This window comes from Centruroides vittatus, unplaced genomic scaffold (genome assembly GCF_030686945.1).
Source record: "Centruroides vittatus isolate TY-2023 unplaced genomic scaffold, ASM3068694v2 contig_717, whole genome shotgun sequence".
In the NCBI taxonomy this organism is placed as follows: Eukaryota; Metazoa; Arthropoda; class Arachnida; order Scorpiones; family Buthidae; genus Centruroides; species Centruroides vittatus.
The window spans coordinates 2,427,630-2,455,367 of record NW_027122456.1 but is presented as its reverse complement, the minus strand read 5'-3'; the positions used below and the strand labels follow the sequence as shown (position 1 = coordinate 2,455,367).

Here is a 27,738-nt window from a genome sequence, read left to right as displayed (position 1 = left end):
TTGTAAGTTTTCAGTGCTTTTTTCAATTTACTTTTGTTGTGTTTTATTACATACATAACCACTGCATATTAACCATGGCACTTAAGTTTTATTGCTTCCACACTCTTCTTAAGAGGAAGATTGTAATATTGATGATTAACTTGAAAAGGAAACTTATTGTGAAGCATTAGAGGTCCATGTGTGACAGATCTGGTAATCATGTTTAAGACACTAAAATCGATAATGTGTGCCATTGAGAAGAACAAGAACGAATAAGAAAGCAATAAAAGCAGAAAATGTGGCTAAAGGTGTGACAACATTGACTTCCAGGAGATCATATGTTATTGATAAGGAAAACTAGTGTCGATAAATGAGAAGCAATTGGCTGGTGATATCATCGCAAGAGAATTATTTGTGAAAAAGACAAGAAAGCTGTGTAGTGACCTCAAGAAATGGGACATCACCATGCTTCATACTATGGTGCAGTAAATGCAATATTCATTTTATTATACAGATTTATGTATTTTATTTTTGTTTTCATGTTTTAATTTATTGTTCAAATCATTTAATTGTAATACTTTTATCTTAAATTGTGTTAGCTGATTACATTTATAAAAATGGGTATTATTTAGGGTCTGGGAACAGATTAATTCACTTTCCATTATTTCTAATTGGAAAAATTGATTCAGACTTCAAACAATTTAGAGTTCATATGGCAACCTAGAATGTATGAGATTCAAAGTACAAGGAACCACTGTATGTTTTTTTTTTTGTACTGTTTTAAGTTTTTGTGTTTACTCAAAATTTCATACCTGATTAGTACAGCAAACTTCCAAATAAACAGGCTCATCAGCTAAAGTAAAAGCTGCAAGAGAATCTGAACTGCTTTCTTTTCTGACTTGCCTTTAAAAAACAAACAAAACATTTAATTTTCCATTTTTATTAATTCATAAAAATAATTTATTTAAACAAATACAAATTCTTAATGTGCAAATTTTTAATGTTTTTATTATTAATATTCTACTTATAAATTTATATATTTGCTTTTAATAAAACAAATATTTTAACAAAAAACTATATATGTATATGTTTTTGTACATAATGTCCACAATACAAAATATGGTATTTATGTTTTATCATTTCCATCATCATCATTTAAATTTTTAACCAAAAAAAAAAATTTTATGTAAGATCACGCTAATATGTTTTAGTTATGTTAGTTATGTTTAGTCTTCTAATTTTCAATACAATTTTTCAGTAATTACACTTTTATTTAGCTTATCATTGATCTTAAGTGACTGCAATTATAATGATCTCAATGTATAATATTTTAAACTGTGACTTCTTCCAAAATTTTTATTTTAAAATTAAAAATCAAAACCCTTTGGGCTAAATCAGGCAGAAAAATGAAAACAACAATTATTAAATCTTTCTCAAAATATTTTATTATTATTATGAACCAGTGTAATAATATTTTTCAATTTATTCATAAATTTTTCAATGACTGAAGGCATACATTTCTATTCAAATTTGAAAACTTTTTAAACTGATTATTTTTAATAATGTTTTCTTATTATTTAATAAATACATTATTTCTTATAAAAAAAATTAATGTGCACTTCGAATAACAAATTTATAATTAAACATGTACTGTCTAATTTATTGTTTATTTCCTAACACTTTCAAAATTACAAATGCATAATGATTATTTAAGATAAATCTCTGCAACTAATGGAAAAAATTCAACTTTTTTTTTTATATTAAATATGCAACCATTTATGCTAAAGTAACATTTAATTAAAAAAAATACAAATTAACAATTAATACTTATTTATGTGTACAACAAAAATATTCAAATATGTCCAATTTTTTAATAATTTCTTGTGGAACTAAAATTTTAATATGAATGATGTAATAAAAATTTCATGAAAGATTTTTGACTTTAGAGCATAATGTTAATTCATAAATACAATATTAAATAAATACTCAATTTTTCTATACTATTATTAACTGAAATTTAGTACTCACCAAACATTGACAATTCTGTCATTAATAGCAGAAGAAAAGAAATAATTTCCTTCATTTGTTTCTTTGTTCAATTTTCCACCAAGTCCAACATGAAGCAAGCAAAATACTTCTGTAGCATGACCAACAAATTTCTGAATATAAACAAACATAAAAAAAAATAATAAATATAACAAAATTAAAATTATAATAACTACATAACAACTTTAAATTGCAGCAAGAAACTTTAACAAAAAACTAAATTTTCAGCCATTTCAAATGGTCCCTCCACATGAGACTCAAGGAACATGCCACCAACATAATGAAAAAACGATCCATCACCGCCTTGGCAATTTTTACCATGCAAAGCAATATAGATATTTTCTCAGATATCAAAAACCAGCATGGAATTTGTCCAGATTGAAATACCTTGAGAAATTAGAAATATACAAATCCAACCTCAAATCCAAAGCAATCAACTATAATAATGCTGAGTCTGTGTCAAATACCAGAAATCAATATTCAAGATTTAACATATAATCATGCACACATCATATGGTTCATATATAACAATGTATATGTAATCCAGTAAAATTTTATTCAATTAAATTTAATATACACATTCTAAAATCTTAATGGTATTCATTAATTTGAATGCTTTGTAAATCTGAATATGACTGTTTAAAATAACCAAAAACATTATGCTTTTAGTACTCCTCACTTTACACAATTTGGGGAATCCCCTTTCTCAGCTTGAGTGTCAATCAGTGGTGAATGAATGGTGAAGCATACTATAGGCTTGCTGTACATTTTATCAGTCAGTTTCATTCCAACAAGCAATCACTGTGTAACCTCGTTTTTTTCACACATTTGTAACCCCAAAATAGTACAGATGTCAACAAAAAGAAAAAGTATGGCATCATCTGGAGAAATTGTTAAGAAACGAAGGAAAGCTATTAACCTTGAAATGAAAATAAAAATCATACAAGACTACAAAGCTGGTAAAATGGTTAAAGAAATAGCATGTGACTTAAATTGGCACATTTGACAATTTCAACGATTTTAAAGGATAAAGTTAGAGTGAAAGAAGTGGTGAAACAATTAACAGGATTTAAAGCCATAATAACTAGACAGCAAAAAGGTCTTATTCGTGAGATTGAGAAATTATTGGCGATCTGGTTTGACAACCAGCTGCAAAATAATATGCCGATAAGCCTTTTAATAATTCAAGCTAAGGCACATAGTATCTTTGAGACTTTGAAGGCAAAAAATTGACAATCATTTACAGCAAAGCCATGGATGGTTTAGGCGGAGATTCGACTTGCATAATTGGAGAATCAGTGAAGCAGCAAGCACAAATTCTACATCCGTGCTTGCCGCTTCATCACCAATTCATCAAATTTTTCTGCTGCTTCTACAGCAACAGAAAACTTTGTTGATGAATTCAATGGAATAATTAAAAAAGGCAGCTACTGCCCGGAACAGATATTCAATCTGGATGAAACAGGGCTTTGGTGGGAAAAAAAATGCCTGAAAGGTCCTATATGCACAAATGAGTTAAGGCAATGCCTGGTTTCAAGGCTTTTAAAGACAGGATCACGTTGTTGTTGGGAGGGAATTCCGCTGGGTTCAAGTTAAAGCTTTTCCTGATCTATCTCTCCGAAAACCCATGTGCATTAAAGAACGTTAGTAAAAACAGTCTGCTCATTTAGTATCGTGCAAATAAAAAGGTATGGATGACGCAACCTTTATTTGAAATTGGTTTTTGAACTGCTTCATACCCTCAGTCCAGCATTATTGTTTGAAAATGGGAGTTCCTTTTAAAATTATTCTCCTGCTTGATAATGCTCCAGGCCACCCCCAGCATTTTGATGATCTACATCCAGATATAAAGGTAGTATATCTTCCTCCGCCCTCCGGTATACCTCCACCCTTGGTACAACTTCTATTTCATCATTGCCATCTCCTTACCTAGACCCTCTACAGCTCCAGATAACCAAATAAACAAATGATAATATGTACATATGCATGTCTTTTTATGAATAAATTTGAAGTTTGTTGCATAATTTTTATAATTTTACAACAATCCTATATTTCTGGCGCAAGCTCCTCGCTTATTGACCAATTCGCTTAACGATGTAACAGAACTCGGTCGTAAAGCGAGGAGTACCTGTATGTATTTTTCAGCTATTAATCCAGACTTATCATACCATGATTTAATAGCTGGAAAATACATAGCTATAAAACAATAAAATCCTAAAAAGAATAAAATGGCTAGAAGCTTTAAGAATAAAACAATTATCTTTTTGTTAAATTCAAGTTTCTTTCTGGAATTTAAAGCTGGTATAAGTGTATAGTTATTATAATTATCTTACAGTTACTAATTAATAGCTATACAATAATTTAATAAAATTCAAATATAGTCAAAATTCTGAAATCTTATTTATGGATAAGTTATTAATTGAGAGAGAAGAAACTTATCTAAAGAAATTAAGCAAAAATGAAGAAAAAGATATGAAAGCAGAAAATAATACAGTTTGATTATATCATAAATTTTAAAAAAATCTTTAAATTGATCAAACCTTGCCATAATCATAATCAGTTGTTGATTTTTAAAAAAATTAAATGTATATTTTTATTTACTTACTTACATATTATGTTAAAATTAATTATTATATATACATTTATTCAATATGTTGATATTTTCCACTTAACAATTGTGAATATTTCAGTATTTATTTTTTGAAATGTTATAATAATTAAAATTATCCAAATAATGTTGTTTTCTTGTTACTTCAATAAATTGTAATTATTCAAGAGCAAATCAAGGATACTTCACATTAAATACAACAAGTATCTAATTATCAATTCATGAAAAGAAATTACTATTATGTATATATGTACTGATATTCAATAGATTTCTTACATTAACTTTATTTCTATTAAGTTTCATTTATTTCAAATTCTTTGATAAATAACTGAAATATTTACTATACAATAATATATAACATGTATTTACCTTCAAAATAACTTTATTTTTAAGATCCCAGCATTTTATACTAGAACTTGCTGAAAGAAGAGTATTTTCATCTACTAAACATATGGAATATATGCTATTTCTATCAGCTTTCCATTTACTATATTTAAAAAGAAGAGTATGTATAAATATATGTGTTTGTGTATTCACATTAATAAATTATTATTAACTTACTGTAAAATAATAAATTTATTTTAAAAAAAAATACTTTTATTCAAAATAACTCAAAGATAGTTTTAAAAAAAATTGTTATTTATAGTAAAAGATATAAAAAAAATTGTTAAATCATACTTCTGTATGTCACAATATTCATAATATATGCAACTCATCTTTGATTCAAATTAGTGTAATATAATTGAATCAAAATATGAATCATAAAAATAGATTATAAGTTAAAAACATAATAGCAAATGCATATGATTATTATGGGGATATATCATAATACTTTCCCTTTTATTCTGCTTTTCTTTTGCAATCCTGATAATGATTTTTCTATTGATAGAAATTTGTCAAGCAATAACATTAACTGGAAAAGTATTCAAATTACTATACAATCAGTTTCAGCAAACAACAGTAGAGATGAAAATAATTGGTAGAAAAATAAAAGCAAGCAATAAATTCATGAAATAAGATCCAATTTCAAATAGTTGTAAATAACTCTTAGAACATCAACTTAAAAATTTATTAATTGAAATAATTTTCATTTTAGATATCTGTTTATTAATAATGTGTGATAATGAATATAATTATAAATATGTATTTCTGGATTACAATTATATTACTGTAAAAATGTAATTTTTACAAATATATAAGAAAACATTTTATCTCATAAAAGTATCTATTATGATATTAGAGAATCTCATTAAAAATTTAGTATCATAATCAGTATGCTCAAGTTGAGGAAAACAATACAATACAAGCAAAATATCCAAGACAGTTTTAAAAAAAAATGAAAAATATCATTAATTACAAATAAGTTTCTTAATTTAGAAACTTTCAATTTAAAACAAAGAAATTTATTTAATCATTATGCATTTCATTTATATATACAATTTTAATAGTAGCATTCTGTCTGAGATTATCTTTAATTTTACTATTTTTGAATATTTTATAGGTAAGTTTTTGCTTTTCATTTAGTAATTTTTCTCTCCTGTTAAGAACAAAGATCTCAACTTTGTCTAGTATTTCTAACATTTTTGTCTGTTTGTAACAGACATCTTCAGATAAAAATGTTAATAAAATTACTTTAAATTCTTCTATGACTGCATTATGTAATCACATAAATAAAGACTCTTAAAAACCTTTTAACCACAGCCGTTTTTTACTATTCTTCTAACGTATTGTGCATCAAAATATTTAAAAAAGCGTTCCACAACGATTTTTGTCGACAGTTCAAATTCCGGCCACATTCAATTGTAGTTGTTCTTGAAAAAGGTTATTAAAAATAACCGAAAACATTAGAAGAATAGTAAAAAATGGCTGTGGTTAAAAGGTTTTTAAGAGTCTTTATTTATGTAATAAAATTACTATTTTGTGTTATTTTAAGTAGCTATCTAGCTAATATAAGTTTGTGTTTTGAAAGCATAATATAGAATTATTCTTAATAGCCTTTCTTAAAATAGTACTAATAGTTAATGAAGACTATTTTTCATTAACTATTAAATGACATTACCCAAAACCAGCACAAAGTGTTGCGTGGGACACCTTCAACTGAGCAATGGTCAACTGGGCTACTGCTAACTGGGCACTAGACATTTAGGTGAAAAATAAGAGATAAATAATAAACAAAATTTTTTGTTTTCTTTATTAAAATCACCATTATTTTCTATTGATCTACTACCTGGTAAATTTAAACATATTTTAAGAAATGAGTTAAAAGAATGGTTTAGTAATTAACAAACATATTTATACATGCTACATGCTATTTATTTGCAAAAATAAAAAGAAAAGTCCTAAACGACAGTTGATATCTACTCCCAAAATTAATAAATATACATAAAAACAAAGATAACAATTACATAAAATTAAAAATGCATTACATTATACATTAAATACAGTATAAATTAAAACCAAAAGTATAAAAGTTCTTCAAAGACTGCTTTTCTTTGATGTGCTTTGTTAACCACTTCTGATATACAATTATGGTTTCTTAAATTGGATCCCAGGATCCCGATTGTTTTTTTAACCCAGAAAATATCCCAGGAAATCTCACAAATTTCTTAAAAATTCACTTTTTTCTTATTTTGTGTTAAGGTTGAGGAAATTTTGCAAATAGAAAGTATAATTAACTCATAAACTGTCAGAATACATTTGTATTTATTAATTTTAAGCCTGCTTATTCGTTTTTAAAATTTTTGCTCATTATGGCATGTCACAAATGGTCAATAATCAATATGTAGATTGTTTGTGGCAGGACTCTCAAAATTCTTTACTTGTCAGAACCTGTAATATCTGGAATAATTGTGCTTATGCTGTCTTAATTTTTAACCATGCCCAGTAGCTTCAACAACTGCATAGCTGTAATGCCAGGTTGTGCAAATTGGACAAGGATACAAACGAGTATGAAGTCTGCAAGTAGGAAGTTTTTCTTCATAAACCTAATTATTAAAGCCAAACGAATTGCCAAATTATCCGGCTATAAGCTTGATGCCACTATTAAAGCAGCCAAGGCAGACATATCAAGAATACTAGAGAGCAAAAGAAGTAGTACAATCTCGAAAACAAACTAGAAATCTTCCAGGCTACAGGTGAAAAAACACATAGCATCTGTTCTCTCTTAAATGAATTAAACACGATTCCACCCACATGAATTGAATCGGAAAGGGCATTCTTGGTAGCAGGCTTTTCATTAGTTAAATAAGAACCAGATCGAGTGATTGGAGTAGTGACCATCTTTGCTTTTTAAAATCTTATAAAAATTTACAATAATATTTTGTATGATGTTTTATTTAAAAACGAAAATTACTTTTTAAGTTAGAAGTTTGATCTAAGTTCATTTTTTTTTAATTTTCAACTCAATTCAAAGCACTTTTATTGTTATTATTGTTGTATGTAGTTTCCAGCAAACCTTAATAAATTTTTTCTATTTGTGAAAATTTCTTCACAAATAGAAAATACACTTCCCTACCAAGAGGCATGCACACATACCTAATTCTACCTAATTCAAAGGTAATTTTTAATATATATCTTATACAGAATTATTAATGATTTTGGAGGTTGCAGAACGTATTAAATTACTTTAAAAAATGAAAAATAATTATATCATTTGATTTCAAGATATTTTAGTAAATCTTAAAAATAATTAATTCTATCCTGGGATTCCAGGAAACAGTTCACTTTCATCCCAGAATCCTGGGACAAGCAAACGACCGGAAAATGAGAAACACTATATATAATAATTAACGATACTACTGTATGTCGTTCGAAGACATTTCCTTTTCCTAAGTTGGAAGTAACTTATAACTCATACCTCACAGGTCTTGGTCATATTGGTAATATATATATAATATATTACCAATATTTACAAAAAATAAATAAATAAAAATTATCCACAAAATAGTATACATACTAAGCATGCAAATATTTTTTAGTTTCTGTCATCCAGTTAACTGTCGCCCATTGTGAATCACCCAGTTGTTGTATACCCTATTGTGCTGGTTTTGGGTGATGTCAATTACATAAGTCCTTCCAGTTTTTCGAGAGTAATGACCAGCATTTCTAGTAGCTTTATGCAAATTTTTATTTAAAGTAAATCAATATAATTACAACCCAAAGTTGTATATATTATGCATTTGTTTTATGTTCTGTATTCCCACATCTTAGGACAAACTTAATTAAACAAATAAATAATTTTAATATATGTTACATATTCATATTAAAACTTACTATTTGACTTTATGCGAAGATAATGCCCATTGGACAATATACTGATCACTAGAACAAGAAAATAAGGAATCTGTTTCTGTTTGCCAGGCTATATCATTAACAACACTTTTATGGCCCCCAACCTGTAAAATATATGTATATTGTATACAAATCAATCAATGTTTAATCTAATCTAAAGTATTGCAGTAAAGCTTAAATTAATAAAAATACTTTTCCAAAATTTATGAATACAATCAAATCATATATAAAGTATTAAAAATTAAATATTCATATATTACCATTTCTGAATTTAGTTCTCCCTTTAATACATTAAAAAATAAAATATTTCCTGTAGTAGTACCAACTGCAATAATTTGTTCTTCATTGTCCTCATGTGATCTTTTTTTCTTCTTCTTTTTATATTCTCTCTGTAAAACAAAATTATATCAAAAATTAATAATAGCTGACATAATTTTTTAACATTATCATCAATCAATCTTTATTTGTAGTAAGGAAAAACCTTGTTACAGGAGGTTAGTGTTATAAATAGCTTTAAGTTTACAAATATAGTATACTAGCAGGTAGGCCCAGCGTTGCTCGGGCAAAAGTAATGATAGCGAAGATTACGTTATAGTCACAAAAGAAAAAGAGTAATTTCATCAACGAACTAAGAAACTATTTCTAAAAAATAGGTCAAATTTGAAAATCGAATGTTCTAATATTGTTCGATTTTCACGACGTGTTCTGATTATATCGTTCGATTTTCATCAATGTTCTAAAGAAGAAAGGTCGAGAAAAACCGAACTAATCTGTTTAAATTTGAAAATTGAATGTATTCTAACATATTACTCTTTTTCTTTTTTCTTTTTTTTCCAGAGCCCGTAAATCTTGCACGGCAAATCTTGCTCTTGTTCTCCATTGTTGACACTTCCAATGTTACTTAACACTTTGGTACTTAAATTTGGTACCCTAACTGTGTACCAAATTTCAACTTTCAACTCCTAACCGTTTTAGCGAAAATCAAGATTATTACGTTACAGTCAACCTTACCCATTTTCTCAGAATGCAAGAATTGGATCCCCCTGTTTCCAGACTATTTACAGAATTTTTAAATGGGTCTAAAAATATGTTCGATTTCCCGCAAAAACAAAAAAACTGCATCTGCATCGTGCACGTCGCTTTCTCTTAACAATTCCATTGTTACATAACAATGGAAGTGTTACGTAACATTTTTATTGTTGACAATTCCATTGTTACATAACACCTATATTGTTACATAACACTTCCATTGTTGACGGAAGTGTTAAGCCTTATTCCTGTCCCTCTCCCCCGTGGGGAGGGATTTCGAAAAATCCCTTCTTAATGTGCATTCTCCTGACGTACCTTAACTGTGTACCAAATTTCAACTTTCAACCCCTTACCGTTTGGGCTCTGCGCTGATTATTATTATTATCAACTCGTCTCCGTAATGTATTTAGAAGATTTAATCCTGTCCCTCTCCCCCGTGGGGAGGAATTTCGAAAAATCCATTCTTAGTGTGCGTTCTCGTGATGTACCCTAACTGTGTACCAAATCTCAACTTTCAACCCCTTACCGTTTGGGCTCTGTGCTGATTATTATTATTATGTTGGGTTAAGTGAGATATACTCGATTAACACCGGTGGCTATGTACTATGCCAGACCAAAGTCAAGGCATAGTAACCAAAACAGAAATTAAAGAAGTGTATCAGTGTGTGTGTCTGTATTCAGGAATTTTCTCACAAAATGACATGTGCTCAATATAGTGGCCTTCTGTAGTGATGTATGTGTTTCTATTCAATTGTAATGTGCCCAGGCTTTTGTGCAGTGTGTGTGGTATGACACCTGTAGAGGAGAGAACAACAGGTACAATAAGCACCCTATCCATCCTCCACAGATGCCTTATTTCCTGGGCAAGTTCTGTGTACTTACTAATTTTTTCAGTGCATGCGTTTTGTATATTGTGAGTGTTTGGAATGGATATGTCTATAATGTATGTGATTTTATTGTGTTTGTCAATGAGTGTGATGTCTGGTCTGTTGTGGTAAATTGTTTTATCTGTGATTATGGCTCTGTCGTAGTACATTTTGTGCGTGTTGTTTTCCAATACTGTCTGTGGAATGTATTTGTAGTATGGTTCGTGGATGTCTACTAATTTGTGTTTCTTTGCAAGCTCTTGGTGTATTATATTTGCTACTTGGTTATGTCTGTGTAGATAATCTGTCTGTGCCAAGAGCTTGCAACCAGAAGTGATGTGTTGTATAGTTTCTGGCATGATGTGACATTTTCTGCATGTGTCATTTGTGAGTGTTGCATCTTTGAGTATGTGTTTTCTGTAGTTTTTAGTATTTATGACCTGATCCTGTATGGCGATCATGAATCCTTCCGTCTCCCCAAAGAGGCATCCCCGAGCTAACCAACTGTTTGACGCAGTTTTGTCAACAGAATACTGGGCCAGATCATAAGGATGCCTGCCATGGAGTGCCTTTCGAGCCCACGATTGCTTAATGGTGTCTATGCTTTTTATATGTTGTGTTGTGTCCATATGATGTGAGTGTAAGTTTAATGGTGTGTTATTTGAGTCTGCTGGAGTTACTGCTTTATGTAATTGTGATGTTTCTTGTTTTTTGTAGAAAAACTCTCGCAGTGACTGTATTTGTTTGTAGTGAAGGTTAACTATGTCAATCAGGCCACGTCCACCATCTTTACATGGAAGGGTTAATCTTTCTGTGTCAGATTTAGGATGATGTTGTTTATGCTTAGTAAGTGTTGTTCTTGTTTTCCTTTGGAGTTGCTCAAGATCTGTGTGAGTCCAATGTATAACTCCAAAACAATATGCGAGTACTGGGATGACATATGTGTTTATTGCTTTAACTGTGTGTTTTGCATTTAACTCTGTTCTGAAAATAGCATTTAACCTACTTTGGTATTCTTTAATTAATCTTTGCTTTATTTGTGCATGTTCTATTAGTTTGGCCTGTTGGAATCCTAAATACTTGTAGAACTCGCCCTCTTCCATGGATTCAATAATGTCTCCATTTCCAAGTGCAAAATCTTCTTTCTTCAGGATTCCTTTTTCTATGTGAACTGTTTTGCATTTATCTAGGCCAAATTCCATTTGTATGTCCTTGGTGTATGAATGTGTGATTTGTAGGAGTTGATGAAGTTGTTTTTGTGTGGATGCATAAAGTTTTATGTCATCCATGTACATGAGATGTGACAGTGTAAACTGTGTTGTTTTTTTGTGTCTGATATTGTAACCATATTGCGTGTTGTTTAACATGTTGGATAATGGGTTCAGGGCTAAGCAGAACCAGAGAGGACTCAAGGAATCTCCTTGAAAAATTCCTCGCCTAATAAAAATTTGCTTTGTTTGTATGGATGTGTTACTAACCCTGAGATGTAGTGTTGTTCTCCAGTGCTGCATAGTGTTTTGAAAGAATGCAATGAGTGATGGATGTATTTTGTACATGTGTAGGATATGTAGCAGCCAACTGTGTGGAACACTGTCGAATGCTTTTCTGTAGTCTATATATGCCATGTGTATGTTTCTGTGTTGTCTGTGTGCTTGCCGTAGAATGACTGAATCTATGAGTAACTGTTCTTTGCATCCCCTATGGTTTCTACGACAACCTTTTTGTTGTTCTGTTAGAATGTCGTGTTCTTCAACATGTTTGTATATTTTGTTTGCAATACAGGATGTCAATAATTTGTAGAGTGTTGGAAGACATGTAATTGGTCTGTATTGTGTGGGGTCTGTGGTATTGTTGTTTTTAGGTTTCATGTAGGTGATGCTCTGAGTAAGAAAATTTGGCATGTCTTGTGGATTGATGATGATGTGTGTTAGATGTTTAGCTAGTTCCTGGTGCAGTGATGTAAACTTTTTGTACCAGAAATTGTGAATGTTGTCTACACCCGGTGTCTTCCAGTTGTGTGTTCTGTTGACAGTGTATTGGAAATCATGTATGTTTATTTCAGCACAGGGCATAGTTGGTATGTTGTGCAAGTTTCTGTTCTCCTCCTCAATCCAGCCTGCATCAGCATTATGCGTGACAGCACTGGACCAAAGAGAAGACCAATATGTTGTGAGTTGTTCTTCTGTTGGTGTGCCACTGTGCTGTGTATCAGTGTTTGCTTTGTTATTAATTTGTCTGTAAAAGAGTTTTTCATTGTTTGTAAATAATTTATTTTGTTGTTTTCGTAGTGTACATGTTTTGTATCGTTTGAGTCTACGTGCTTTGGCAGCAAGTTTTTGTTTTAGTGTATCAATGTATTCTGTAATGCGTGTGTTGTGATGTTCATGTTTTGTGTGTGTGTTTATTTTCTTGAAAATTTATTATTATTATTATTATTATTATTATTATTATTATTATTATTATTATCAACTCGTCTCGATTATATATATAGATACATTATTCTGTTAGCCAAATCAATAAACACAACAGTAAAATTATACAATTTTTTGATAACAAATATGAACATATACATAAAATATCAACAAATAAGAACATATAAATACATTATTATCCCTACTTATTATGTTTACATAGTAAATCTAGGTAACAAAGTAATGAATCAGCAATAATTTTCAATTAATTCACCACACAGCATCACCATATAGCACTTTGGAATCAAGTAGACACTCAGACACTGTGAGGAGGGGCACTTGCTGTTTATTTGGGAGGCCATCTTCACTAAGCTGCTCTCCCCATGCATCTCCCCTACCCTCGAATTACCTGAAGTTTGGACTAATTTATACAAACGGTTAAAAAATCAACATAAACTCTACTTTCATTTCCCACACCTCCATGGTAGAGTAAGATGCATGCGCATCGATCTTTTATATTTATATTTTACATGCACTTACAGTGCTCTTCCAATTGGTTTTTACCTTTCTATATGTTAAGGCACATGTGCGTCAGTTTTACAAGTTTACAAAAAAAAATGTTTGTGTTCCAAAACCGCTATTGTTGTTAAAGTTTTTAAAATTTTAAATATTTTATTCAAATTCTCTCTATTAAAATATTTCTTTTAATTTCATTTAATGCCTCCTTAGCTGAAGTTTTTAATTGTGTTAATACAACTGTTGGCATGACATCCAAGCTAAGTATTTAGTATACCTAACAGGATGAATACCAGAAATCGGATGTTCTTCTTTTCTATGTTAAATCTGCAAAAACTATGGCATAAGCTGCATGCCCAACTAGTCTTTCTGCTCAAGTGTAGAGTGCACAATATACTTCCTAAGTGCATCACCATCAACTACAAGGCTTTTTCTTTGTGTCTACGAGGTGCTCTGAAATGAATGGAAAAATCTCTCCTCTTGAAACTAATTAAAGTGAAATGCAAATATTTGGCCAATGTTGAACTTAAATTCAATTAATTCAATATCTTTTTAGCTCATTTGTGATTTGAATAAAATAATTATTTATTTTAAACATATTGCTTATTCTTATGTTACCTGTCCTAGCTCTGTAGTTTAAGTCTTGGTTTGTGTTGATTATTTCAATGATTTGATATTTTTTACAATATTTTACTAATGCAGCACAGTCCTTAAGCAAATGAAGTAATAAAAACTTCCTGGATTTGCACCAATAACAGAATAACCTTTAGAAAAATCAATATAAGTATTATTGATAAATAAAGAGAATTTGTTAAGTCTGATTTGAATTAGTAAACATTTAATATTCATGTTTATATTAGCAGATAAGATATTCAAATCTGTAGGTATATTTAGAGTTTTCAAGTACCAAGGGTGATAAATCGACTTCATTATTAAATTTTGATCTTTTATAATAGACTGTGATAAGGCTAATTCCATCATTAGTGTACAGTCGTGTTTCCAGTTATCCTCTGAATTATCAAATATTCTGCTTGAGACACCAAATGACTGAAGTACTTTATTAAATTTGTATTGCCATGTGTTTATTTTTGAATTTGAATTGTTGATTTGGGTACACATAATTTGATGTATAAATCTTATATTGTCATCGTTGGTATTTATTAATCTGTAGTAGAATTTGATCAGTCTCTTCAGAAAGGGAATCTGTTTCTGCTCTTATGGCATATCCTGGGACTGTCCTTTCGATTTTAAATAGTTTTCGTAGGTAGGTGATGTAAAACTTTTCCAGATCATAAAATAAATCTAATGCCCATATCGGACTAGCATAGAAAAATGAAGGAGTAATTAGTATGTTAAATATTTTCATCTGAAGTTTTTAGGTCCGTAATTTTTAAAGCTGAACATAAATAAATGACATTGTTGATAAGTAGATTAATTTTTGTGGTAAGGGTTTTCAAATGTAACTGAAAATTTCCATTCCAATTAAAGGTAATACCTAGATATTTTATGTTACTGACTAATTCAAGAGGTTGCCCATTAAGTAAAAAGAGTTTTCTTAATTTGCTATTTTAATATTATTTCTAAAAGTTATTATTTTTGATTTGGATACATTAATTGATAAATATAGTGTGTTCAGATAGTTATTTACCTTGTCGATCTTACATTGTAATGTTGCACGAGTTGGAGCAATTAGTACTAGGTCGTCTGCATAAAGTATATAATGGAAAGTTTGACCATTCAGATAAATTCCTTCCGTCTCATTTAAAAATAGATTATATTATCTATTTTATTAATATAAAAGTTAGAGATATGGTGATAGTGGCTTGCCCTGGAGTATCCCACAGTTTATAGTTATTTCCTGATAAGTTTGATTGCCATAAATAATAATATTTTTGTAGCAGGAGAACAATTGCATAATAGAATTGGAAAATTTATTTCCAGCACCGAACAGTTTTAGTTTATTAACTAAAGTAGGAACATGTACAGAGTCAAAAGCTTTTGAAATGTCAATAAAGGCTGAATATATTTTCCTGCATTTTTTTGTAAGTAAATCTGAATTATTGAAGTTAAAAAGAATATAGTAGATTCGGTACCCTTGGATTTAATAAAGGCAAATTGAAATTTCAAAGTCAGGTTTTGTTGTTTTATCCAACGTTGAAAACGTGCTGCTAGAATTGATGTAAAACATTTTCTTATAATCAGTAGAAGAGCTATTGGGCGATAATTCTCAGGTTCATTCTGGTTTCCTTTTTTGTAAATCATAAGTATTTTAGCTGAGTTCCAAGATTTAGCAAATTATAAAAATAATTAAATGAATCAAATAATATTTGTTTAGCTTACGGTGGCAGTAATTTTATGAATTTAGCAGTAATTAACTCAATGCATGGAGCCGATTTTAATTTCAGTTTGCGAATTGGTTTTTCTAATTCTTCATAAGTAAACAGTATATCTAATAAATCAATATTATGACCATACAAATAATTTTGGGTCTTTGCAGAATTATCCTTTTTAATTGTCCAATCAGAGACAGATGGTAACAATTTAAAACCAACAAATGACATTAAAATATACATACAATACAATTGATGCCGACCTTTTCTTTGAGGATCCGACACTAAGAACACAGTATCGCAATTCTTCACAATATCACTTAAGTAAAAAACAGCTGTACTTATATCCATCTGCTGACCTCTGGTGGAACTCTGGAACAGCTTCTTAATTTGCATATCTACATTATTAACAAAGTTCCAGAATATTGATTTAATTTAATCAACAAAATTAATCCTTGGAACTTTGTTAATAAAGTATATCTAATATTTCATCATACAGATTTATTGATTTCACAGATGGTATTTTTTCAATATTGTGAAATCTCTTGAAGTAAAGAGACCAAGTTGAGAGATCAATATATGATTGTCGTTCAAAATCTTTTTTCCGTAGTTTTTGTATTGTTGTCCAAAAAAAATTCTTATTTTTATTCATAATCAGTTGCTGTTGTAATTTTTTTAAATATTTTATCTTTTTGGATTTTAGTAAATTAAAGTATATAGATTTTAGTTTTTTGTAATGATTAAATGAATCGTTTGTATAGAATTTTCGGTTAAATTTACCTATGGTAGTCAAAATGGCGGCTCATCTCTGATTCCAGCAAACAGAAGAAAGGAAACAGTGGGGATGCATGTTCTAACCTATTCTAATAATTTGGTTAATAATAATTATGGTAATTTATTAGAATAGGTTAGGTTAGAACATGTGTTCCCACTGTTTCCTTTCTTCTGTTTGCTGGAATCAGAGACGAGCCGCCATTTTGACTATCATAGGTAAATTCAACTGAATTTTCTAAATAGTGATAAGGCTTTCTTCTTAATTTTTAAAATATAACAGTTAAAGTTGAACCAAGGCTTTTTAAATATATGAGATTTTGTATTTCTTGATTTTACATACTTTTATAAATTGTTTTATTGAATTTTCCAATTGCAAATATTTGTCGATTCCATTTTCTAGTATTAGTATGTATTTAATTCTTTCACTAATCTGTAATTGATATTATTGATAGTTACAATAAGTTACTTGATAGGGTACAGGTTTATTCTTGTAAGCTTGATTTTTCGCCACTTCAATAGAAGTTCTTACAGGAAAATGATCTGATAAGTCACAGTTTAAAACTTGTATATCTATACATAGATCTGTCAATAATTCAGAGCATATTGTTAAATTGATTACTGAACATCCAGAATTAGTTATACAAGTTATTTCTGACAGATAATCATTTTTTATTCTTTTATTCAGTACATATAACTGTAGTTGGTAAGTATAGTCTAGTAATTGGATTCCTAATTTGTTATGTTTTTTATCCTTCGTGTGTTTTGAATTAGCATATTTGGTCCCCTATATTCCAAGTCCATATTTTGTGTAATTCGAGCATTCAAATCGCCTATCATTAGAACATATGGGGAAATATTTTTCCATTTTTCAAAATCTTTAAAAATATCGTTTAGAGTCTGTAGTTGTTCTGGTGGTACGTAGACCAGCATGATTATTATCAATTTATTTTCTAGAAACTTTATATCTGGATTAGTGATTTGTAATAGTACTGTTATATAATTAGTGATTTTCTGAATAAATTTTATTTCTCCAATATTTCTTTTTAGTATCAAACTTAGCCCTCCATATGGATGTCCTGGGCCGTCTGGTTTTTGTGCTATTGTCAATATAATTTTGTATTCTTCATTATTTTTAATTAAATCTTCAAATGGAGAGGTCATCCAGGTTTCTGTAATACCCAGTATATCAGTGTTTCTTAATAAGCATAAGAAGTAATTACTAGTAGTTTTCCTTATCAATCCTTGACAGTTCCAGTTTGTTATTTTTAGCTGTACGTTTCCCTGGTTTCCATTCTTATTTGTTTCATTATTTTCTTTTATTCTAGTAATATTAAAAAATTATGTATTTAATTGACATAATGTTATTTCAATTACATTACATGATATAGTTGACTCTATGTCACGTCTGTCTATCTCAAACATGTTTATCTCAAAACTTATTTTTCTCCTGCATCTTCAGCCTAAATTCAATATATTTTCCATGTTTATCTCAAATAATTTTCTCTCAAAACCTTTATATATCAAATTATGGGATGAAGTGTGAATTACAAATTTAATGTTCAGTAACTACATTTTGATAGCATCAACAGTAGTTAAGAAACATCTCTTGCAATAAGCAAGAAATGTTTTCTATTGAATAGTTGTATTTTAACACTACTCTTCTCTGATTGGTTATGAGTTTGGCTTGTGTCTTACTGGTTGAAGAAAGTCAGGCATCGGACATTATTGACTTTCTGTTAAGGTATGTCAAAAATTTTTCCTTTATACCCAATACAGGTATGTACTATACTTGTTATTGTATTAATAAAATACTGTACCTCCAATCAAACCTATTACTGTTTACTGTGTAGGACCTCTGATATCTTAAAATCTGCCTATCTCAGATTTTTTTTCTCATTCCTGTGAGATTTAAAATAGACAGGTTCACCTGTATTTATGTAATCAAAATATTTGACTATTAGAAAATATAGTAACTCATACAAAACAATTTTATTTTATATCAGCTGTTTAATTTATTTCTTTGCTATATCTCCCTGCTATATTATCTCAGAAACAATGTTCATAATAAAGTGATTCCATATTTTTTGCTATAGATTGTATATGTTAAAAATGAGAAAAATTGAAGGAAACATAATACAGTAATCTGGATCTCTAGAAAAAAGTTTGTTGATTTAATTATAATTAACAATGCTATTTCATTAAAAATATTTTATAAAAGAATAATTACAGCAATACAAACAAATAGTAAAAAAGTACCGTAAATCCTTTAATAGACACCTAGACATCTATTGGACAGAATATACTTGGCTCCCAGCATATATAAGATAGCTATTCCATTCTCATAGAATTTTGCATCCAAACTAGTGATATAAAAAAGGAGTCCCAAATAATGAAAACTGTGGATAATTAACAAAAACGTTTCCTTTTTATTTAACAGAAATGAACACTACTGCACAACAACATTACTACCATAAGCATAAAGTTATTACAGTATTACTGTATCTATGTTTCATGAATTTTTCTAGCCACTCTTTGCTAGATATGAACACTACATTTTATCATTTTCATCTAACTAGATAAAAATTTTTCTTGCCTTCTCCCTCACAATTCATCTGGAGATAGTTATTTTTCTCTCCTGCCTGCTTACAGATTCACTGTAGAATATTTTCTTTTAATTCTTCACCCTCCTCCTGCAGTCTCTTGCTTCACTCTTATTCTTGATAGCTTCAAGAGCATCAGGCTTGAAGCTATTAAGCTTGCTCCTCCATTTGCGAATTTGCTTTAGATGAACTTCGAATTTCTGCACTGCTGGTTCTCTGGAGTATTCTTTTGCATATATAACTGCATTCAGTTTGAAGGCAATGCTATAAGGCCTTTTGGTTACAACCAAGAGGCCTTATAGCATTGCTAATCAATGTCTAGTTCACTAATCTGTGTAAAATGGCAAATTCAAAAGAGAAAATACTGCAAGATATGTCCAATTACATATTATTTTCCTTATACTACAGTTGCATCTCATAGGAAAAAAAACATTTTTCAAAGGTTTGCATGAGAAAATTACCACAGCACATACAGAACTCTCTTAAGCTTCACAAATTGCACATAGGAATTTAAGGACACCTGGTATCTATTTAACAGTTTAACTAAATAGCTGGTGCTATAGGAGACTCGGTGTTTATAGAAGACCTGGCTTCTATTTGAGGATTTACAGTAAAATTTTTGTTTATACCTTAAAAATATTAGTTCTGATGCTTTATAGCACTTTACTTTATATGACACTAATGAACCTATTACAGTTACTGCAACTTTGTGAGATGGCAAGAAAAAATAAGTTTACTGCACAGTATAAAATTGAAGTACAGGTATACCTCGCCTTACGTCAGTAATTGATTCCAGGAGAGGCGACGTAAGTCGAATTTACTTGTGTAGTTACGACATAAGTCGAAACTACGGTGGAAAACGCCAATAATGAGCACTTAAAGACCACTAAGTAAGACGACAACACAGAGTCACAGATGTTTTCATGTTTCGTTCTCTAGGATTTATGACGATTATACTAACATTTACTGTAATGTACATATTTTAATATGATTTTATGTGCTTTTAACGCTTTTCTAGTGATATTACGACTTCAATATTTGTGGCAGATGGATGTAAAGTCGAATAAAATGACTTAAACTTGATTTTTATTTTTCCATATACTTTTTTGAAAAAATGACGTATAATCAAGAATGATGTAACTCGAGGTATACCTGTAATCCACTTTGCAGAACAGAACAGAAATCGAGAAGCTGAACAAAAATTCAGTGTAAGTGAGGCACTTGTTTGCTACTGGCATAATAAAAAGAAGCTCTAAGCAAAGCAAAGCAAAGCAAAGCAAAGCCCAATATGAGGGCAGTTCATGATCCCAAGACAAGAAAGTATCCCAACTTGAAGAACAACTGTTATGATGTGTTGAAGAAACATGCAATGATGACTGTGATATAACACATGATATGTTGTAATCATAGGTTCACAATATTTCTCATACACAAAATATTTCTTCCCTCAAGTTTAAGGCTAGTCAAGGATGGGTCAGCAGATTTATGGATAGGAAAAATCTTTACACACCCATTAAAAAATGGCTGCATACTGTTTGATGTGTTCAAACATTCAGAATATGTATGCAAAGTTTTTAAAATATTAAAACTATCTTATAAAATCATGACTTCTGTTAATTAATCAAGATTTCTTGTAAGAGTAAATACTGATATATACTATTATTGATACTGCAACAAGTTGCTTTCACAAAATTCCATGATGATGAAATATAGTCAAAATTGTCTTTTACATTATGCATTGGCACATGGATTTTTGAGCTGCAATTTGAAAAAATTGTTGACCTATAAATTCCCACTGTATTTCCTTCTCTCAAGAACAGAGTTATACACATAAAGATCAAAGACCAGATATGGAAACCTTACCACAATTAACTATATACAAACTTCTGATGCAAACTGGAAGACATGTTATTTCAATTCAAAAATTTTTCCCTGAAAGGTGTTCGATGGATGACCAGCATGACTATTAAAAAAGAAAAGGTGTACAAGGGCCACTACTAATTTGAGGTGGAGAGCATATATTTTAAATTAAATAAATTAAAAATATGATTAAAAATTGCAGCTTGGCATTGTGAAAATGTCACAATAAATAATCACTTGTTTTTTGTTTAGCTGCTAAATGTTTACAGAAGTGTCTCAAAGTTTTGGAAATAGACAAAATGCTCAATTGCAGAAATTTAATATTTTACAATTATTTTATTAATAGTATCATAGTACACAAGAATGTTATTTATTTCATGGAATTTCTTTTTACATAAAATTAAATAAAAATCTAAATCAGTGATTCCCAAATTTTTTCATCCAGCACCCCTTTATTCCATAAAGTTATACCCAATACCCCTAACCCATTTTCCCTTGTGTAAGAAAGGCTTAGAAATATTCTTTGGAAAACTTTTCTATGAACCTCACACTTTGTGTTATTACTGTACATTGATTCTCAACATCTGGAAACCATTAAATGCAATGTTTCTTCTTACCTGTTTAACAGTAAAAAAGGGAAAGGCTGTCAGTAACCCCAAACTTTGCCTAGGGTCACCATTCAGTACCCTGCCTTCAGTATCCCTGCTGCCCACTTCTTTTAGCACCCCTAGATTTAATCACTGCCACTTTGGGAACCACTGATCTAAACCTTGGATATAATATAAATAAAATATTTTACATAAAAATAATTTAATAAATAATCTGTCCAGGATAGTTTCAAAAAATGTAGTAAATTCAAATTTCAATTTGTAGAACAGCCTGAGGAAGGACATTAAAAAAAAAAAAAAAGGCTGAAAGCATTAGCTTCTGATAATTACAGATAAAGAGTGATGATTTAAAAGGTTTTGTATTTGTTGCCATATTTGCTGAAACAGTTAATTTTTATAAATTCTTACATAATCTTTATTCAGTTTCATATTTTAAAAATGAATACTTTTATAATAAAAAAAAATAATTTTTAAAATAAATTATCAATGAAATATTTTACACAAACAAATTTATCAATACAGTAGAACCCTGATTATTCATTTAATATGGACCAATGCTCTCTTGGATAAAATGGACAGGTCATGACAATTTTGGATTAAAAATTACAAATGTAAAAAAAGTACAATATATGGTATCATTTTTAAAACTCCTTTTACACTTTATTGAATTAAGTCAACTATAAGAACATCATTTTTTACATCATTTATTATATAACTAATAGAAACAATAGTTTTAATAATAATATGTATTCTTGTAGTTACATTTTTAATATGAATGATTTGTCTCTCATTAAATTTGAATGATAAAAGCTAACAGAAACAAATCATTTTTAATACATGTTATCACTTTAAACTTTCTTTTATGAAAAACTCAATAAGAAAGAAAATGTATTCACTTACAGGTTTGCCTTAAGTGAATAATGTAGAAACTTGATTAATCAAAGCTCAGCTAATCAGGATTCTATTATAATTAGTTAACTAAATGTTGTATTATACAAGTGAAACAGATTGTTACACCTGTATAATATAGAATTCTAGAATGTTTCTAGGTGGCAAACAGCTAAGCAAGCCAATAACATGACTTTTATCATGTGCAACAGTTATGTTTTTGGCTTGCTTATTTAGCTATTTGTCATTAAGATGTAGCCCTAAACTCCATCTCAACCAAGCTGATATTGATGTAGACGACATGTCGTAAAAATCATTCTGACAGGTTAATTACCAAACAACAACAATATATTTACACATAAGATAGTTCCATCAAAAAAATCAATTACAGGCATCCTTACATTATAAAATTATTCGCAATAAGCAACAGGATAATATTTTGTTTATTTTAAATCTTTGACTAATAAAATATTGCAAAACATATGTAATAGAATCAATAATAAACATAATAACATAAACCAAAATAATGACCTTATGAAGGAAGGAACTGTATATAAAATTGAATGCAATTGTAACAACTGTAGAATTTATATAGGAGAAAATGGACAGACATTACAGAAAAGATTTAAAGAGCATGCGGCAGCAATACATCTAAAATATAGTAATTCACCATGGTTTCAACATTCAACGAGTAATAATTGTATAATAAATATAAATAAAATTAAAATTCAACATAATGAAAAAGATACATATAAAAGAAAATTTAAAGAACATGTAGAGATTTTAAAACATCCCAGAGAAAAATTAAGTTAACATATCAGATGGTATGACCATCGATTCACAATGGTACCGGGTAATAGAGCACGCTTTTCCACATACAATATAATTGATAGTGTTGTAATAATTTATTGGTTTAAGTACTGGTGTGAACATTACAATAAAACTTATGGTATATTTGTAAACCTATATGAATCTGTGTTACAGTAGAAATATTTTATGTATGTCCTTCCTTTGACTATCAATATAATAAAAATTATGTTTTAAGATTTTACCACACTCATACAGCACCACTCCAACTATGCAAGCAAGCTGTTGTAACCTTCATCTTTGTAATTTGTATGAAAATTATGAATGGATGTAAAATTATAAAGTAAGAATTATTGTTTATATTGTTTATTTAAAGATATTTCTGATATAGATTATGAATACAATTTTTACCCATTTATATATTTTTTTAAGATTTTATAATTGTATTTATATGGAAACATTGAATGTGTAATGGAGTTTTTTGTTTCTCTCCAAGATTTGTAAGTAAATATAAAAAATCATACTGTAAATAACATATTTTTTATTGTTAATCACAACATTGTCAAGTCTTATAATCATATCATTGTCTTTGATATACTGAAGAGGGACTGTGAAGTCACAACAGCCCGAAGTGCATATGATGTATAATCTGTTTAAAATTATTCTGCAATAGTCTTGAATACTAGCTTGGTATTGCTGTGGGAAAATCAACCGACACAGATTAAAGTGACTTTACATACATCTATACTTTAAAACTGTTAACACATGAGAACTAAAAACAAGTACACACTAATAAAAATTCAAATCATGAGGGAGCAGGAAATTCAGTTCTGTTCATGATTGCTGAGTGCAAAGTATTGTTTACCAAGCATAAGAAAGGCAAGCCATTCAGCAGTGGTAAAAGACAGATTTTTTTTGAATGTTTATAATACTTTCCATGTTGCTTATTATGAATAATTTTATAAACTAGGACTCCTGTAAATGAATTTTTTCATGGAACTGTATTGTGTGTAGTAAGTAAATTGGTGTTCTCCCATAGTTCACCTATCATGGTAATTTTTGTGATGTGATGTCATCTACATAACTATCAACTTGGTTGAGATGAGAATACATTATAACATTATATATATTTTTGTTTAGCACTGTAGTGTGGTTGATATATTAACTGTTGAAAATAAAGTGTAGTGTGGTGTAGTATTTATTTACACTGAATTATTTTTATTATAGTTACATAAGTTCAACAAACATTAGTTTTAGTTGAACTATTTGTCATAGTGTATAGGAGTTATGGAATTTGGTGCTCATCAAATGTTAGGTATGATGTTCTATTTTTCTATATACCTTTATTAGGCTCTCATAAACATGAAACTAGGGGAAAGAACATTTTATAAATGATTCACATTTTCCAATACAAATGAAACTGTTTAAAAATGCTATCGAAAAGAATGTGTGTTGCAAGTTTTGCTTATCAAAACTTTTTGTTTATGACAACTTTACAAAGATACAGGTATTTCATCAAAACTAGTATAGTTTATATACATGTAAGATTAAACTTATTGGGAACAACATAGGGTACGTTTGTGAAGTCAAACAAGTTAAATGCATTAGTAACGAATTGGTCAGAGAGTGGTCTCACTCAGTGCACATGCTCTGCAGTGATGACATTTCGAATGAAACTGTAATGAAGTTCACAGAGAAAAGAGTTAGTTCACTTTGTTAAAAAAATGGCACCCAATGATATTGATGTTTCTAAATCTACTCAAGTGTTTAAACTGTGAATTAAAAGGTGAAATGATAGAAATAACTGTCCACTCAAAGCAATCTAAGAAAAATATTTCAGACAAGGCTGCACTAGCAACATTCATAGTTTCAATTTTTAGAAATAGCCATTTGGTTATAAATGAATCAGTCGAAAAATCTAAAATAAGAATAACGATGTCGTCATTCTCATTTAACTCATTCGACTTTATGAACGTACCCATATTATGTATGTATTGTATATGTAATGAAAACAGAAATGTTTTGGAATCAGTAACCATTATTTTTTAAAGTTTTATATTTTGATGTTTATTAAATTTGCATTTAATAAATACCAATATATAAAACTTTATAAAAAAAATAACTGTAGCATATTACACAGTATCTATGCTGAAAAATTTTGACTTTAATATAATAATTAAAGCCAAATTTTCTATTTGGAGATGCATGTTTTGAAAAATGTTTATTTCAGAATTTTGATTTGAACTAACCTTTTCACAAAACACATCTTTAAACAAGAAATTTGGCTTCTTTATACATTGATATTTTAGTAATATTGTTTTGAAAACACAAAACATGATCTCTGAAAGTACTTAGCATTAAAACCTTTTTGATCCAAGAATGTTGTATAGTTTTTCAATTTTAAGCATATGTGACTTAGTACATGTCAGTAAGAAATTATTGTGATCTAAAGAAGTAAAGTATAAAGCTCTCAAGTGTTCAAACTATGTGACCTCATTCTATAACATTTGATATTTGTGAAAGAATAAAGTTAACTTCAATCATTTCACATTTAATTCATTCTAAACTGAAAACAATGTTATACTTATTGTCTTAAGAATAATGAAAATGATATACTGTATATACCAACATATAAAATTGACTTTTTAAGCATAAACAAATCAATACAAAAATGGTGGTTGATTTGCATGATGGGTATAAAATGTAACCCTTTACTCTTATAGAAAAATTATTTCCACATATGTTAATGATCTTCATTTAAATTGTTCTTGACAAACTCTTGGTTCTCATGTATATTATTTTGGTAAAAACTAAACAAATTAACCTTCCTATTATGTGTTTTCTCCGGGGAAAAAACACCTAATTCATTACTATCTCATTAAATTTATATTTCAATTAGCAATTTGAAAAACTTTTCACCAAAAATATTGGCAAAACCGGCCATTATAAACACTCTTGCTGAAATAAAACAGCATGTTAGAAGATATTATTCTTGAATATTCATATTTAGTCATATTAAACACGATATTAATAATATTTACGAAAGAGTATTAAAAAAAACTAAATCTCAACAGCAACCAACCAACTTACTCGATCGTTCCTTGTTGGAGACCATACAAGACAAGTACACGTGGTCGATAAATGCGAACTCGGTGTATATTCGTGCATTAGTATACCAGTTTCGGTATTCCATATTTTTAATCTTCCATCTATACCTGCATAAGCCAAATAAATTCCCTCTCGTGACAACGAAAGACGTTTCAAATTAGTCGCCATTGCTTCTCAGCCACATGGAAATTGTAAAATATAAACTGCCAGATGACGGTTTCTAACGCTAAGGGACATATTTCTTTATAGCCAAAAACCCTCTCATTGGCTGCTTTACTTCAATTGTTTTATCCCATATCATAATATTTATTAATTTTATTTTAAATTATTTTTTTATTTCTAAATAACTAAATTTCAGGAATAAAGGTATATTGTAATTTAACTTTTTTGATTTTGAAAAAAATTTATTTTATACGTATCTTAAATCATTTGTGTCGTGTAACTGCTTCTCTATAGAGAATCGGTTTTTTTGTAAATTAATTTGCTTTCCGAATTAAATTAAATCTCTCTCAAGCATGATTAAAACCAGAATCTTCTGTAGAAATTAGGAAAGCTTTATTAGAGTTTGTCTACACCAGGCCTGGACAACTTATAATGAGGTGAAATTGACTTTCAAAAGTCAAAAGCATCGACGATCAAATTTAGTTGCTAAATCGCCATTTTACTTCTTGCATATTCACTGCACTATTTTTACCTCTTGTATATTCGGCACATTTAAAATTTTACCAAATAACCGGGACAAAATGACAAACTGGCCGGGACGCTGGGAAAACCGGGACAATCTCGGTCAAAACGGGACGTCTGGAAAGCCTACCTACGAACAGCAGTCCATGTCGTTGTGGTGGAGACGCAGAGCGATCGCTGAACAGTGTTCCCAACTTTTCGTAAATAAATGTCGCTACATTTTAAAATAAAAGTCGCTGATTTCGCCACAGATATTTTGAAAAGTCGCTACTTTGTCGCTACTCAATAAACAACAATTTTCAAATCGTCGAAAGGCTTTATTACAAAACAAATT

The 27,738-nt window shown here is 29.5% G+C and overlaps 1 protein-coding gene across 1 annotated transcript in view; it reads right to left on the bottom strand.

Moving 5' to 3' along the window:
* The window catches only part of LOC136980695 (WD repeat-containing protein 43), a 57,817-nt gene extending 30,882 nt beyond the window's left edge, over nucleotides 1-26,935 (bottom strand). Inside the window, exons 1-6 of the mRNA XM_067276875.1 lie at nucleotides 26,703-26,935; nucleotides 9,184-9,312; nucleotides 8,906-9,027; nucleotides 5,003-5,120; nucleotides 2,008-2,138; nucleotides 792-882 (exon numbers count right to left, since the gene is read on the bottom strand). Of these exons, the coding sequence (XP_067132976.1) occupies nucleotides 792-882; nucleotides 2,008-2,138; nucleotides 5,003-5,120; nucleotides 8,906-9,027; nucleotides 9,184-9,312; nucleotides 26,703-26,888 (777 nt within the window). The 5' untranslated portion in view covers nucleotides 26,889-26,935. The remainder of the gene's footprint in view (nucleotides 1-791; nucleotides 883-2,007; nucleotides 2,139-5,002; nucleotides 5,121-8,905; nucleotides 9,028-9,183; nucleotides 9,313-26,702) is intronic.
* Between the last annotated feature and the right edge of the window lie 803 nt (nucleotides 26,936-27,738).